Source organism: Lactuca virosa, chromosome 7 (assembly GCF_052849685.1).
Source record: "Lactuca virosa cultivar CGN04683 chromosome 7, Lactuca_virosa_CGN04683_v6, whole genome shotgun sequence".
Lineage (NCBI taxonomy): Eukaryota > Viridiplantae > Streptophyta > Magnoliopsida > Asterales > Asteraceae > Lactuca > Lactuca virosa.
The window spans coordinates 104,829,357-104,846,129 of record NC_136432.1 but is presented as its reverse complement, the minus strand read 5'-3'; the positions used below and the strand labels follow the sequence as shown (position 1 = coordinate 104,846,129).

At 34.6% G+C, this 16,773-nt stretch overlaps 2 protein-coding genes across 3 annotated transcripts; one reads left to right on the top strand and one right to left on the bottom strand.

Moving 5' to 3' along the window:
* Positions 1-7,687: 7,687 nt before the first annotated feature.
* LOC145123647 (uncharacterized) lies at positions 7,688-9,418 on the top strand. The gene is made up of 5 exons (XM_079058854.1): positions 7,688-8,140; positions 8,510-8,689; positions 8,770-8,896; positions 8,976-9,089; positions 9,181-9,418. Exons 1-5 carry the CDS (start codon positions 7,808-7,810, stop codon positions 9,294-9,296), a joined length of 870 nt encoding a protein of 289 aa, XP_078914980.1. The 5' UTR covers positions 7,688-7,807; the 3' UTR covers positions 9,297-9,418.
* Positions 9,419-9,512: 94 nt separating this feature from the next.
* Positions 9,513-16,488, bottom strand: LOC145123646 (uncharacterized). 2 transcript variants are annotated; one of them, XM_079058852.1, is made up of 15 exons: positions 16,093-16,479; positions 13,904-14,173; positions 13,687-13,766; positions 13,404-13,504; positions 12,671-12,793; positions 12,520-12,589; positions 12,215-12,301; positions 12,056-12,121; positions 11,839-11,931; positions 11,537-11,593; positions 10,988-11,116; positions 10,633-10,723; positions 10,245-10,333; positions 9,966-10,159; positions 9,513-9,868 (listed from the first exon to the last, which is right to left on the bottom strand). In XM_079058852.1, the coding sequence occupies exons 2-15, from the start codon at positions 14,097-14,099 to the stop codon at positions 9,784-9,786; spliced, it is 1,461 nt and encodes a 486-aa protein (XP_078914978.1). In that variant the 5' UTR covers positions 14,100-14,173; positions 16,093-16,479; the 3' UTR covers positions 9,513-9,783. The 2 variants fall into 2 exon arrangements, with proteins under 2 accessions (XP_078914978.1, XP_078914979.1); XM_079058853.1 differs by lacking the exon at positions 9,513-9,868 and having other exon boundaries at positions 10,021-10,159; positions 10,608-10,723; positions 16,093-16,488.
* Positions 16,489-16,773: the final 285 nt, after the last annotated feature.

The window sequence follows — 16,773 nt, the reverse complement described above, 5'->3', positions numbered from 1 at the left end:
AGATGAGATATGATTCGTTGTGTTTTCCAAGAAAAACCCTTATTTTCTTATAAAAGTATGAAATGCATATGAATGTTCGCGTTGTGAATTGTAAATAGTTGCACCAGGAAAATCCCATATTTTCCTATTAGTTATTTGTTTTAGATACAGGAAAAACCCTTATTTTCCTAACGTAACAGGCAGTCTCTAAGACCGAAAATCGCAAGCAACCGACGTGCTTAAAAGTTGAGGCATAGTTTTATATAATAAAGCTATACGAAGATCGCACTTGTTAGATAAAGAATAGTTTTAATAGCTACTCGTTCATAAAAGCATAATACCATAATAATTGTCTATCCGGTGAGTTTTATAACCATACTAAACATAATATGCCTGTGGCAACGGTCTTCAGGCGTCATATCGTTTAGACCAAACTGTCACCCAAAGGACTGTAGCTAACAATCAGGGCGCGGGATCATGACTTCCCGTATAGATCTATACACATTTGACACGCTCTCCCACGGGAGACTCTGGTTATAATCGTCAGGACTTTAAGTTGTACCTTTTCGCAAAAAGGTAGCATTGAAGATGTCTCACGGATTTTCAACTAAGTCTATATTAGAATGATAGTTTTGTATGAAATACTTATCCTATTTCATAATGTTTGACAAAGCATAAATCATAAGTTCTTTGAATGCATAAAATGGTTTAACAAAGATGGTTACCCTTGATATGATGTAGTATGTAAACGTATAAATAAAACATATTTCTATTTATAAAACATATTGTATCCCAAGAGGGTAAAGTTGTGTTGTAAGGTGTTTTGCATGATAAACAACTTCATATGATAGTTAAAACAACAGTATGAAAAGTATAGCAAAAGATCGATGTTTCACACGATATTAGCCGTGTGTTTACTTGTATTCCCCCCCCTTAAAAGTGTTTAAAAGCATTTAAAAACGTATTTAAAGTGTGTTTGTAGGGGTATGAACTCACTTGATTGAAGTAGTCGAGAGAAGAATCGAGCAGAACTTCGACAGGAAGAGCTGAAAACGCGGGAAAATCTCGGGATTCTCGGGACTCTCGAGAGTGTAGAACTTCCTTCGGGACTTGAGTGTGAAAACCGGGGCTTCGGGATGGTTTATCGAGGTAATTTCGCAGAGTAACAGCACTTAGACGGAAAGAGATGAGCACCAAACCCGACACCCTTAAGCTGCTATTTATAGGGTAGATTTTTGGGTGCCACGTCGTGGCAGACCTGACAGCCTCGGATTTCGGGCCTCGAACTTGTAAAATCCGTAACTTTCGCATACGAGCTCCGTTTTCGACGTTCTTTATATGCACGCGTAGGTGAGAATATACTCTACAACTCTCGTTTAGACTTGGTCGGCTAATTTTGACTTTATTTTTAGTTATATTATTTTTAACAGGCCGGACCTGGAAAAGTCCGTTTAAATTCTGTAACTCCTTCGTCTGATGTCCATTTTCGTCAGACTTTATACCGTTGTACTCCTATTGTCGGGGACTTCAACTTTCGTTTAGGTTGTGTCGGCTAAAGACCGCTCGATCTCTATTTCGAGTTTTTAGCTGTCTACTGCTAGGTCAGAAACTTCGAAAAATCATAACTTCCTCATACGAAGTCAGATTTGGGCGTTCTTTTTACGTAAGTTTACGGTTTTGGGATTTCTACGACTTTCATTTAGATACCTAAGGCTAAAAACTATTGTATCGGAACTTCGCGTTTTTACGTCTATCCGTATTGCCGGTTTTGTCGGGAATCTTAGAATGGTCATAACTTCTTCGTTATAACTCGGATTTTAGTGTTCTTTATATTTTTGGAAACCTCGTTACGATATATACCACTTGGTATATCCCAATTATTGTTTTATAAAAGTTAAAATTTTTACCCTAATTTTGCTGGTGTTACATTATCCCCCCGTTAGAGAGAATTTCGTCCCGAAATTCACATTTCTACTAGGACTTTAATTGTTTGAGGGAGGATGTGGGCACTTCTGTTCCATTTGCTCTTCTTGTTCCCTAGTGAATCTAGATTCTAGTGTGGGTGTTCCAACGGACCTTCATTATCCTGTCTGTTGATTTGACCGGTATAGGTCGTGTGGATTCGGGTTTCTTTACTTATGTTCTTCTAAATGTTAGTATTGTTCACTAGTAATATAGGTCGGCTTTTTCTTGAACTTCATAATTGAATTCATACCTGGTCCGTCTATCATCGCTTTGTGTATACCAATCGCATACACACTTTGTAGTGATAGGTTAACCGTAATCATTCCTAGCCTTCGGGTTTTAACTTGACTCGTCGTACGTGTGCTATTCCTAAATAGTCGGTTGATAATACTTAGGGAAGGTCGCGAAGGATATAGTACTCCTCACATGAGTGCTATGGGTTTTTGAAACTAGGAACGGTTTGGGAGTTGTGTCGGGTTTGTCGTTATAAATTGATAGAGTTTCATTAGTCGGTGGTTAACGCGAAGGATCTTTTTATAGTACGTGCAATTGGTATGGCGAAGACCAAGCCAATCCACTTCTAGTGGCTATTTGGGAACTTCTTATCGCTCAATTGTGAAGTCGATCAGTAAAAGTGTTCGTTAGTGGGATAGTGCATTCTACTTATGTGTTTTCAGTGCTTTCAGTCTATTGTTATTACTACTATGAAGGTTTTGCTTAATTATTAGGTTGTTTGTTTGAGTAGATTTTTAAATCTATGGCTTACGAAACTCATCTCCGCTCCACTAATAACCAAAATGCATGCATAAGAGTTATCGAGGGGAAACATACCCGTATCAACAGTGGGGTCTGCAACGGCTTCATCCTGTCCCATTGCAAACACTCGGCCCCTTCCGCCGGTATTCCTATTGTTTGCCTTCGGGCAGTCCCTGCGGTAGTGTCCCGTGACTCCGCACTCAAAGCAAGAGCGGTTTACTCCGACGTTAGCAGTGGGGGCGGCTTGTTGGGCTGGCTCCTTGCAGAAGCGGGTCGTATGCCCCTTCTTATTGCACCTGGTGCATTGGAAGTCACTGCAAGGACCGTGGTGGTGGAAGTTGCACTGGTTGCACTTTGGAAATCTCCCACTGTATGAACTTGTGGGTGCAGTGGTGGCAGGAACAGTGACAGCGTGAGTCGCTATCACTTGTTGTTTCTTGGGGTCCCCCTGAAGAGTTTGCCCCTTTCTCTTGTTCCAAGGCCTCCCCTGGCCCTGTACCTCCTTTGATGGATCGGCAGTAGCTACAACAATACCCTGTTTGACTCCGTGGTCGATGAGTCGCTGAGCCAGGCGCTTAGCGCTGTTGAAAGTGATAGGGTTGGAGGCCAAGACGTGACCTTGAATCTGGGGTGACAACCCCCAAATGTACCTCTCAACCTTTTTCGGTTCTGGGTTGACCATGGTAGGGCACAAGGCAGCAAGGTCGTTGAACCTGGCCGTGTAGGCTACTAGGTCAGACCCAGTCATCTTCAGATTCCAGAGCTCTTGCTCTAGCTTCTGTATCTCGCCCCTTGGGCAGTATTCCTCCAGTAGTAGAACTTTCAAGTCCTCCCAACTCATGGCGTTGGCGACGGTGAGAGTCACGGACTTCACATGGCTTTTCCACCAGGTGAGGGCTCAGTCGGTGAGGGTGCAAGCGGCGAACTTGACTTTGCTCGCTTCTTGACAAGAGCAGATCTCAAAGACCGTTTCGGTCTTTTCGAACCATTGCATCAGTGCAATGACTCCCCCGGTGCCATTAAAGGTTTTTGGCTTTGCGTTGGAGAATTCCTTGTAAGTACATTCCCTTACTTGACCATGACCAGTGCCATGGTTGGAATGATTCGTGCTGCTTCCTGTCCTTCCATTTCCGTTGGAGTTTATTTGCGAGAGGGTGGCGGTTACTGCTGCTGTGATAGCAGCCTGGACCATAGCCGGATCATAAGTTGGTGGTGGAGGTGGTGTTGGTATCGTGTTCGGCCTGGGTCTTAGGTTTGGACGAGGAGGCATCACGCTGCCAAGAATTAAAAATGGAAGGTCGTTAGTTTTGGTGGTCGAGGGTTGCATGATAATGAGTGTTTCGCCGGTTGGCAGATTAAGGCAAACGGCCTTATCGTAACATAAAATGTCCGCACGATGAGAACTTAGCCAGTCCATGCCTATGATGACATCGAAATTCTTAATCGAGACTGGCATGAGGCTGATTGGAAAAGGGATTATCGTTTAGAGTTAGGGTACAGTTTAAGTATATTTCCTTAGTGCCTTCTGTTTTACCGTTGACCATTTCTACTATAAATTGTTCACTTAATGATTAGGGTGGTAGGGGTCGTCGGGGTGAGGGAATCTAGCCATTGAGTCTATACGAGAATAGGGTTAATAATTGACTATAAGCTAAAGCATGTAAGGTTTACCCTTAAGTTTGACGGTTGAAGATACTCAAATACTCCCATAGTATTCTTAATGATATGCTCTTGGTAAGTTTTAAATTTGTTGTCCACTGCAGACACTCCCTGGCATACGTTAGTCGGCTCTTGGATAAATATAGTTGATCAGGCTATATTCATCCTAGTTCCGATTACATATCTCAAGGCATACCTGCACTGCACAATTTATTTATAATACTTCTATATTGATCTGTTTATGACACTGTTATTAACATGAAATGAATGCATGCTTACTTTACCAAAAATTAAATAAAATTTAATTTTTTAAAAGTATGACTCTTACTCAGAGTGTTTTTGCCCAGTTATGTTTATAGTTGTATACCAAAAATGGTTTTGATATACTTAATTCGCTATAAACAATGCTCTGATACCAATCTGTCACATCCCCAAACCAGAACGACGGAAACGTTCGGGGGCGGAGGACGTCATGTCAAGTATCATAACAAATGAATAGTAAAGAAAGTACACACCACCATAATATAAATATATTTGAAAAGTTTACATGATTGTATGTGTTACATGTTTGCAAAAGAAATTACAATATGATATCCAAAAGATTAAACTAACGCCTGAGCGTAAGTCTTCAAAAGTTGTTGCTAACCTGGTTTAGCGATTTCCTGAGAATACAAGTTATTTCAAAGAGAAAGTGTCAACATTTAAGTTGGTGAGTTCATAAGCGGTTTTGAGAAAATGTATGCCATTCCAAAGTTCGTGTATGTTTTCCAGAAAATCCTTTATTTTCAAATGAAAAGAGTTATGATTCGTTGTGTTGAAAATGAATGTATTAGATCCAGAAAATCCCATATTTTCCCTAATAGATGAGATATGATTCGTTGTGTTTTCCAAGAAAAACCCTTATTTTCTTATAAAAGTATGAAATGCATATGAATGTTCGCGTTGTGAATTGTAAATAGTTGCACCAGGAAAATCCCATATTTTCCTATTAGTTATTTGTTTTAGATGCAGGAAAAACCCTTATTTTCCTAACGTAACAGGCAGTCTCTAAGACCGAAAATCGCAAGCAACCGACATGCTTAAAAGTTGAGGCATAGTTTTATATAATAAAGCTATACGAAGATCGCACTTGTCAGATAAAGAATAGTTTTAATAGCTACTCGTTCATAAAAGCATAATACCATAATAATTGTCTATCCGGTGAGTTTTATAACCATACTAAACATAATATGCCTGTGGCAACGGTCTTCAGGCGTCATATCGTTTAGACCAAACTGTCACCCAAAGGACTGTAGCTAACAATCAGGGCGCGGGATCATGACTTCCCGTATAGATCTATACACATTTGACACGCTCTCCCACGGGAGACTCTGGTTATAATCGTCAGGACTTTAAGTTGTACCTTTTCGCAAAAAGGTAGCATTGAAGATGTCTCACGGATTTTCAACTAAGTCTATATTAGAATGATAGTTTTGTATGAAATACTTATCCTATTTCATAATGTTTGACAAAGCATAAATCATAAGTTCTTTGAATGCATAAAATGGTTTAACAAAGATGGTTACCCTTGATATGATGTAGTATGTAAACGTATAAATAAAACATATTTCTATTTATAAAACATATTGTATCCCAAGAGGGTAAAGTTGTGTTGTAAGGTGTTTTGCATGATAAACAACTTCATATGATAGTTAAAACAACAGTATGAAAAGTATAGCAAAAGATCGATGTTTCACACGTTTTTACGTCTATCCGTATTGCCGGTTTTGTCGGGAATCTTAGAATGATCATAACTTCTTCGTTATAACTCGGATTTTAGTGTTCTTTATATTTTTGGAAACCTCGTTACGATATATACCACTTGGTATATCCCAATTATTGTTTTATAAAAGTTAAATTTTTGACCCTAATTTTGCTGGTGTTACATGTCCATTTGCATGTTGGTACATGTATCTAGACGCACTTCTATTGTTCATGCATCTCATGCCTTCTATAGGACAATTGAGATCTAAATTTTCATATGCTCGCGAAGGTGTGAAAATCTCATGTATGTATAGACATCTAATATGGGATAACCATACTGTTGTTACTAAATAGTGATTTATTCTGCCTGATTTTTGTGAACGTCAAACACTAACTTTTATTTATGAACTTCGTGATAAAAGACACAAAGTTACATTTATCAATGTGTTGTTCTAACATATTTTTGACTTCTTCAAGATTTTATTAAGAGTAGTTTCCTTTTCAAATATGGTAAATTGAAATTTTGATGGAAAGTAGTAGTAAGATTGTGGGGATGATTCAGATAGGTCTTAGGAAAAAATAGGATAAGTTGTGGATATTAAGTTAGAAACCATGACATCAAACATGATTGGTATGATGTCAAGGCAATATTAGCCACCTCATATGTTTTATGGTATGATTATGTTGGATCATTTATAAAGTCATACCATGGTGTAACATAATATGGAAATTCCAATGTGTTTCGTACAATAATATAATATGTAATGTTGTATAGTTGGAATGGAACAAAATGATGTCTCATGGCGAGATGACTATAGAAGGAAATATGGCAAGTCAAATGGTAGGGTGGTATGACCTTACTAGTTCCTTATAACAATGTGAATCTTGTTTTATAGCTCCTCATAGTGTGAGAATATAAGTCTTATACTTAATGGTGTTGACTTATAGATAGCCAACTTATTGTGTTTTGATTTTGTATAAGTTAATTAAATCATTTTTTAAAATTGTGTTATGGTACCACATAAGCCAATAAACTATTTATAGCAAAACATAATTTGTTTTAAATAGAAAAAAATCCAAACACCCCTTAAGTCAAAATCGAAACAACTAATTCATAATGTTTATGAGTTATATCAAACCATAACATAATAGATATAAAGTTAATTTAATATAAACATAAACTTATTAAAGATATAAAATTACAATAAGCTAAACAATCGGATACCCACTAAATATTTTTTACACTTCATTGGGAAATAAGGTAAATAATTCTTTATTAATAGCTTTTGGTTTCCATTAATTACAATATGTTTCTCAAGTTAATTGCAAAAATATTTACAAAACATTTTTATTATTTTATTGATATAAATAATATATTTTTTCTAACTGTTTAATCAAATTTACTCCATTTTTGACTATTTTATATACCAAACTTTTTACCTATTTTCATATCTTAAGTCACATCATGTATATAAAATGATACAAATCTAAATTGTAGTTGTTCAAAAAAAAAAAAAAAAATCTAAAGTGTAGTATTTTAAAAGAATATTTTCTTATATAAATTGATAAAATCGTGAAAAATATCTTATTGCAATTTTCGATCTTTTTACTACTTTGCGCCGGTGACTGTGATCACTGATCAGACGCCAACGGATTTCGCTTTTGAGGTTTTTGCTGTCTGTGTGTTTGCGGAAGACGATCGGAAATGGTCGCGATTGAGCCTTTGCCTTCCACCGATATCGAATCAAAACCCTCAAATTCAACCACCACCGGAGTAGATTCGAACAGTAGCAACAGATTAAATGTTGATGGAGTAGTTTCGAGCAGTGGAGATAAAGCAACAGCCGCCGGATACGCATCCGACGGGTACGAAACCGCAAGCGAGACTGAAGTTGGCGATGATGATACGGTTTCTGACAATTCTGATAAATCGTACGCCGTTGAACATGAACATCAACAACAGAAATCGGAAGAAATGTCTACGGTGTCGAAGGATCCGACCTATGAAGATGCACTCAATGATGATGAATTCAAGCAGGTTAGTTGTTTCTTGCTTTTCAAGTCTCGTTTTGTGTTCATTTTGGGGTTTAAGCTTTCGTTTGAGTTAAATCGATAATTACTAGGTTATCATAGAGAAATTTCTTATATACCTGCTTATCGTTTCAATTTTATCACATAGAATGTTATGATTATGCAATGCTTTGAAGCATTCCCAGATTACATGTGCGAATTCGTATTTGGCCTCAGTTAAATTTACTTGACTGATTATGATTTGTGGCTCTATGTTATCAGTGCTTTGGATCTTTAGCTTATTATCATTTCAGCAATGATATTACTATATCAGTCATTTGGATCACCTTAAAAATTGAATAACTTCATCTTACTTCTTATCACCTTCGAGATGCAGAAACTTTTGGCACAAATGAATGAAGCAAAAGTTGAAGGAAACAAGTTATTTGGAGAACGATTATATGAAGAGGCATTATTAAAGTATGATTATGCAATCCAACTTGCACCTGAGATGTCTTCTTCTTCAGAAATTAGGTCAATATGTCATAATAATCGTGCTACATGTTTCTTTAAACTGGTAAATTCTTTACTTTTTTCATCCTCTATTAATTTTCTTATACACTGTTAAATTAAATTCTATATTTCATTATACGTTAGGGAAAGTATGAGGATACAATTAAAGAATGCAGCAAAGCATTGGAAATAAATCCTACTTACATGAAATCTTTGCTTAGAAGAGGAGAGGTTCATGAAAAGCTTGAAAATTATGAGGAGGCTATTGCTGGTAAGTACAAATTACGAAAAAGCCCTTGTACTAGCCAATATGAGTAAATGACAAATTTACCCTTGGTTTGTTGTGTTAGATATGAAGAAAATCTTGGAGTTGGATCCTTCGAACTACCAATGTAAGAGAACCATTATCCGTTTAGAGCCACTAGCAATACAAAAACGTGAAAAGATGAAGGAAGAGATGTTGGGTATTTATTATAAACTTTCCCTAAATATATTATTATTTTAACAAAAACAAATTATATAAATATGAAATATCCGCTTTGATTAAATTTTCAGGGAAGTTGAAAGATATGGGTGACTCGATATTGGGAAAATTTGGGATGAGTGTAGACAATTTTAAAGCTGTGAAAGATCCAAATACTGGATCATATTCTATCTCTTTTCAGAGATAGAAAAATAAGAAGAAGATATATGCATGTTTTCCACATGTTTATAAGAGGACTTATACCAGAAGATATGATATTTCTACATGTTTTGTGGTGTTGAAAATTGAAATCATCATGTTTTCTTGTTACTTTTATCTTGCACTTTTGATGATCAATCACTTGTTTTTGCTTTAAATAGAGCAACATTTGGGGTTTGGGTTTTTAAGACTTTAATTACACAAGTTGTTAAGGATAAACATACTTACAATATTCGTCAACAAAACACTTCAAATTACAAATGATGTATTATAATACATAAGATCCCACTCTCATTTATGCATATCAAGTAAATGGGATCCATAATTAGGTCATGTAAATGTTACAAATGAAACTAAAGGCCCACCTATTAATCATACACAATCGAATATTGATCAAACATGGCTACCTTTATTCCTAAGTTAACATCTTGAATTGCAATTATGATTTTTGTAATAATGTTCACTATCATTTGTGTTTATGCATGCACCACATTCTCATTGTTGTCTCCAATCATTTCACTATGTTGCTCAAGATACTCTTTGCTATTCATTTCTGTCAACCTATAAAAAAATTTGATAAATTTAACTGAGACTGAGACAGATGTCAATGTGAGACATGGAAATTACAGTATATGTTAAATGACATAACAAGGCATACCTACTAATGGTGCGATCTTTTGCAAAGCCCAATTCGTTATCAACACAAAGGTCAAAATCGTCATTTTTCCTTGACCTTGACGAGGTTCTTGGTGCTATGTTATGAGCATCTGCAACCGTCACGATTCTTTCAAAAACTTCAAATGGAGTCCCCTCGGCTGTACACATCAACCGGGCTTTATTCTCGTACATTACCTATAAAACAATTGAAGGGTATTTTAGTCATTTTACAATTAGGTATACATGAGTTGATACCAAAGACAAGAAAAGAGAGACTAACATCAACTAATGTGACAAACCGATATGCTGCGGTCCTATTGTGTAGCCCGAATATTGGGACACCATCCAAAGCCAAGGTGTGAAAATTCTCTACAATTGAAATTTCATTAGTTCAAATTATACATAACATTTGACTTTTGAGGTCAACCGTTTTGACATTCAATTTCAAAAATCATAGAGATTTTCTATCAACTTTAGAATCCAAGTTTCTCCATTATGTGGTATTTGTTAGAAAGTTTGATGTGGCTGCCTATTTTAATCTTCAAATTTTAAGAATCCTTGTCGATTTCAATGTCGAAAATAGTTAGTTTGACCTCAAAAGTCAAACTATACCTTTTTTGAATTCAAAACAAATGAAGCAAACCTAGATGCTATAGAATTTTTCTTACTACACAATCCAAAATAGTCAGCAGCACCAAGAGGTTTGTCACAGAGCTCCTCGAATGGAAAATATGCACATCCATTAGCACCCAAAGGTACCTATCCACCACACATGATAAAAGGGTATTTTAGACATTTACATAAATAGTGAAAACACTAAATTTATTTATTTTTATGATCACTTTCTACCCATGAATTTGACATTTCGGAAAAAATGACATTTCTTGATTTATTTTCCCTTGATGAGCAATGTGCATTACATCATCTAGTACATGCTAAACTAGTCGAGTGATTTTATTTTCTAAGATGAGAAAGTGAAAGTGGGCAAGGGCAAAAAAGTCATTTATTTTCAGCAAATGCAACCTGAAGTGTCCTTCCCATAACAACTTCAGCCTCTTGAGGATGAGCCGTATGTTCCCCTGTCAACTCTTTAAACCTTTGCATAAGGAAACCGGATGTACCATTTTGTATGAAGTAGAAACCTTCTTCCGCCTTCATTTTCAAAAAAAAAAAAAGATATAGAAAGTACTAAGCATTTGGTGTGTGTTTGTTACACATGACATGACCAAATGAGACTTGACAAGAAGGGCATTCACGTCTTTTTTCACATACGAGAGATAAAGAATAAGTCCCTCTCCCACGTTGTTCCACCTTTTTAGGTGTAACAAAAATTGTACTTTTTTCCATTGGTCACTGTCAACTTGTCAACCGTCAAACTGTCAACTTGTCACTATCAACTGTCAAACTGTCAAATTGTCAACCGTCAACTTGTCAACTTGTCAACTGTCAAACTGTCAACTGTAAAACTTTTACAGTCAAACTATCAAACTATGAACCGTCAACTGTCAACTTGTTCTGTCCAATCATGTGTAACAAAACTAGTATTTAAGGTGAAAAGAGTTGGCATTTTACCGAGGTTCTTCTCCTATAGTCTACAGATGAACCGATTTCATGTACTATGCATCTATCCTGCATCCATGAGACATCACATGAAAATTACCACAAAAGAAAGCAAAAAAATCGAAACAAATTACAACTTCTACATCTCTTGAGAATTTCAAAACATTTCAATTAAAAAACCGGTCATATCGACTCGGTTCCACGAGAACCTCTTGTTTATCGTTGTTGAAGGGTATTTTCGATATTTTATTAACACTGTTACCATAGTCAAACCTTGTAAGGTTCATAGGATACAAGTAAATTATTGAGTTTACCTTTAGTGTGGAAATGAAGGGTAGAAAAAGATCTCTTTGTAATCCACGTTCATAAAGGTTATCTGGAGCACGATTAGATGTAGCAACAAGTATCTATACTTGCATCATCAACACACAATAAATTAAACTTCAGTTATTTTCACACAAAAAAATAAATAAATAATCACATGGTTATAAAAAGAGATAAATGTAAATTTGTAAAATATTAATCACTTACAGCACCATTGCTGAAAAGATGTTTAAATAAGCGGTTTAATATCATAGCATCGGCTACATCAGTAACCTGATAATAATAATAAAGAAATGAATAAGTCGACTTAAAAAATGAAAATACTTTAAGGGTATTTTAGACATTTTGGAGAAAGTTGTAACGTACCATGAATTCATCTAAACATAACAAAACAGATTCATGAGAAATCTCGCCTGCAACAACTTCAAGGGGATCAGACACCCCTTTGTGCCTCTGTATTCAAAAATAATTTGAATTTTGAAGTCAAATAATTTATTTTAAATAATCAAAATCAATATCGTTTTTGCATCAAAATGAATCTTAAATTTTTTTCCATATGTAATATTCGTCTACAAAGTTCAAGGCGATTGTTATTTGTTGTATTTTTCTTGAAAAGTAAAGCATCTTCATCAATTTCGAGGCACCAAAGGGCAAAAAAGTAATTATTTGACCTGTAAACGGCTGTGAACATTCAACATAAAGTCATGAAAATGAATCCTCTTTTTCCTCCAATTGCAAGGCCTAATGATATGCAAATACATATTAATATTCAAATTTGAAAATCAACATAACGAATTTATCAATTTGTGATTTTGTTCTTACAATTGATGATAAAATAAATCCATCAACATGGTTTTTCCAGTTCCAACTCCTCCATAGAGATAAAGTCCTTTCACTGGTGACACTGAAGACTGAGGCATAAAACGTGACCATAACCACCTACTCCTGAAATTGAATTTGAAAAAAATTATTTATTCATTCATTATCATTTATAACAAATTACTTTCATTTCTACTTTTAAAAATCAGCTAATCTCATAAAAAGATTTTATATTTTGTGTTTTTTTTTTCTGGATTAAACCTCAAATTTATTTTTTTTTGCCTGAAAAAGACCTTGTATTTTCTCATTTGTTCCGATTCGGCCCTTTTAGCCATTTTTTCCAATAAAATTGTAAAATGTTAGGGTTTTTTTTCGAGAAAAGGTAAAAAAGTTGAGGGTCTATTTGGAAGGAGTTAGAAGGTTGAGGGTTTTTTCCGGAAAAAAGACAAAGTCAAGGGCTTTTTCGGAAAAAAATGAAAAAAATACAAGGTCTTTTTCAGGCAAAAAATAAATTTGAGGTTTAATTCGGAAAAAACATAAAATATAAGGTCTTTTTATGACCCTTGAAAAATCTACCCAATTTTGGCAACGTTATATAAATACAAAGTAATTTTCACGGCTATAATTAGGTGGATTTTTTTTAAAGTGTAATGAGGCAATAAGAAAAAAGATTGAAATTATAATGCTATAATTAGTTATTTTTTTACAATGATTTAATAAGAAAAAACCAAAATACCTCGCCTTTTTCCCAGAATCAGAATTAAGATCCAAATGACACACATGAGCAGAGTTACCCAGTTCCTCATAGAGTCTTTGAATTTCTCTTAAGGTTCCAATCTGCAAAACAATATATGTCAAATACCTAAAATACCCTTCACGCTTCAACAAAGACAAAAAGAAAGAAATCTCACGATTTTCAATTTGGGCCACATCGACATAATAAAAGCTATTTGCAATAGTTATAAAGGGTAAATACGTCATTTCAACTTGGAACTTTTCCCAAAAAGGAAACTATGTACCTGACAATTATCACCATCTTCAAGTTCTCCAGCATTGATTCTGCGTTCATATTCCACAAGAGGTCCACTTCTCTTCACCTCTGTTATTCATACAACACATTTATCAATCGATTTTCATCACATATAATGAAGTGATTAATGCAATAAATTGCAATGTACTTCGATTGATTTGAATACATTATAGAAAGAAATCAAAGTAGGTTTTATATTTCCTAACCTTCATAATTTACTTTAGCAGCATCAGCAGACATCGCTCTTGAAAAAATGTGTGATGAGTGTCCACAATTATATGTATGAGTATCATATTTTAGATAAAATAATCTAGGGTTTGCATTTGATAACACTCTTTTTGCTTCATGATAGTGAAATTGTGAGTCAATCAGTCTTGAAGATTTGATCAAAGCTCTCCTCATCTTCAATGAATGGTTTAATGTAGAGTTACAAATGTTAATGTTAATGTAGAGCCTTTTTAAGTAACGCCAAAATTCTGCAAACAAGTTGGGGATTAAGATATAGGCATAAATTAGGATTTAGGAATATATCAAAGTAATTGATTCTAAAAAGTAGAGGTTATTTTGACTTTTAGAGTCAAATTGATCGAATTGTAACTTAAAAATCGATAAAGATTATGTTTAATTGTAGAGAAATAGCTTCGAATTTGCATTGTAATACAAAAAGGGTATTACGTAAGAAAATATTATCAGCTATGAAGTATAAAATATGGATGTAAATTTCGAATTTATGAAGTCATATGTGGACTTTGGTTATGGGAGAAGGGAGAATATGGTAATTTAACATGTTTGGCTCATGGTTTTAGGAAAAAAAAGGACATAAGTTTCAGTAGTTCATAGAGAATCTGGTTTTAACTTTTATTGTGTATTTATTAATTAATCTTAAAAAAGTACCTTGAAAAGCTTAAAAAAATTCGACCTTTTCCTATATTCCTAGGTGTATAATCACTGAAATTTAAAAAATCGTGAAGAATTAGACCCATAAAATTGACAGAAAGTAGCATAATCATGAACTCTAATTTTTAAAAGGATCAAATCAATCACTTTATTCTAGAACACTGTAGAGAAATTGGAACACCGAAAAGTTCATGATTTCAAAATTAAGAAAAAGGAAATATGGGCGCAATCAAGAAACCAATTATTGTAGAAATTCAAGAACACGTTTGATTTGTGAGATCGATCTAAATTACAAAAATTAAGCTTTGGTAGAGTGAAGAGATTTCTATGCGAATTTTGAAGAAATTGATCCTACGTAGTTCATAATAAATAAAATATTTTTATACAAAAACTTGGAAATTCAAGAACAACCTTGGACTTAGTGATTGATTTAATTAACTGAAACTTTAAAAAACTAAAACACTCAGAATCATCAAAGATTAAAAAGCGACTTCTTTTACCTAATTTTCAAGAAGTTTGACCATAAAGTCAACAAAAACTGAAATATGTGGATGCAAACAGGGAATAAATAATCATGGAAATTCAAGAATGCTTGTTCGATGGATGATTGATCAAATTAAATACATGTTAAAAAACAGCCACACACAAAATCATGAGAGATCAAACAGTTGACTTCTTTCACCTAATTTTCAAGAAATTCGACATGCAAAAAGTCAATAATCTTGACGAAAATCGGGATATGGATACATGCAGCCAGAATAAGTGAAAATTGATGTTTGGAGAATTTAATCTCTTAATTTTCAAGAAAATTGATCACCACAAAGTTCATAATTTTAAAGAAAAAGGAGTCTGTAATACTGAAAATTAAAGAAATTCAAGAACAAACCTCAATTGGGTGATTGATCAAAACCAAAATTTTAAAGCCTTCAACCCCATACTAAAATTTGGAAGGTCAAACAGTTTATTTTATTTTTTTGACCCAATTTTCATGAAAAATGATCACGAAAAGGTTCTTAATCTTGAAAAAAAAGATAGAAAAATATCTTATGCGTGCAAGAAACCAACAATTACACAAATTCAAGAACAAATCCGAATTAGGTTATTGACCAAACTAACTAAAATTCAAACACCAAATCACCCAGAATCATTGGATCCTGATTTCAAAATTTTAAATAAATTATTGAATGCATGCACGAAACCAAAAAGACTAGCGATTGATTAAACTAATTAGCAAAGTTTTTTTTTTTTAATCAAAACGTCAAGTTTGAATATACTTTTTGAAGATCAAGATGCATGCAAGAAACCAGAAAGCTAGATAAATTCAAGAACAGGAATGAACAGGGTGAATCGCTGATTGATCAAAGTAAAATTTTCAAAACCCACAATCAGTGACACTAATTTTCGGATGATTAACATTCTTTAATCAAAATTCGAGTAAAATTGATCACCAAAACTGTGCATGGAAGAAACCAAAAACTACATTAATTCATCAACAAACCTGAGCAACAAAAATTTCAGAAAACTCCAAAACCCAGAATTCAATTCAACTCTGCAATAGGCGAAAGCTGGAAATTTGGAAGATTTATCAATTGATGGGTCAAAAAGTGAGAAACCCTAAAGCTTTGGTGCTTCTTGAAGATGGATGAGACAGAGGGAAAGGATAATGGGAATTTGGGTGTTTTTCTTTTCTCAATTATTTAAATGTTTGAATTTAGGTAGCAAAAGCAACGATCGCAATCATGGGATTAACATTAGGAAACCTCAAATGTTGATTGATCGATGAATTTACACTAAGAAATTGCTGGCCAGGGTGTTGTGGAGTGGGGGTGGAAGACGAAAGAGGATAGGGATATACTTATCGCGACTCAAGGGTCCCCCACAACAACCATCCACCGTACTGTTAATGGCGAATTTAATAATACACATTCATGATGCAGACCCATTTCGCCACGTCAGGACCGAAGCATCGTTTGGTTATATTGATAGGTGTTTTATTGGACTACGGTAAGAGGGATATGTTTGTTTGGTATGCAATACACCGAATAGAATATATACAAGCTAATGGAATGAATTCTTAGGCTATGGAGTGTATGTGATCCATAATACAAAAGAGAAATCAAATTATAAAATTTTTTATATGAGTAGCAAGGATAAATATCTAAATAGAAAGAAAATATAG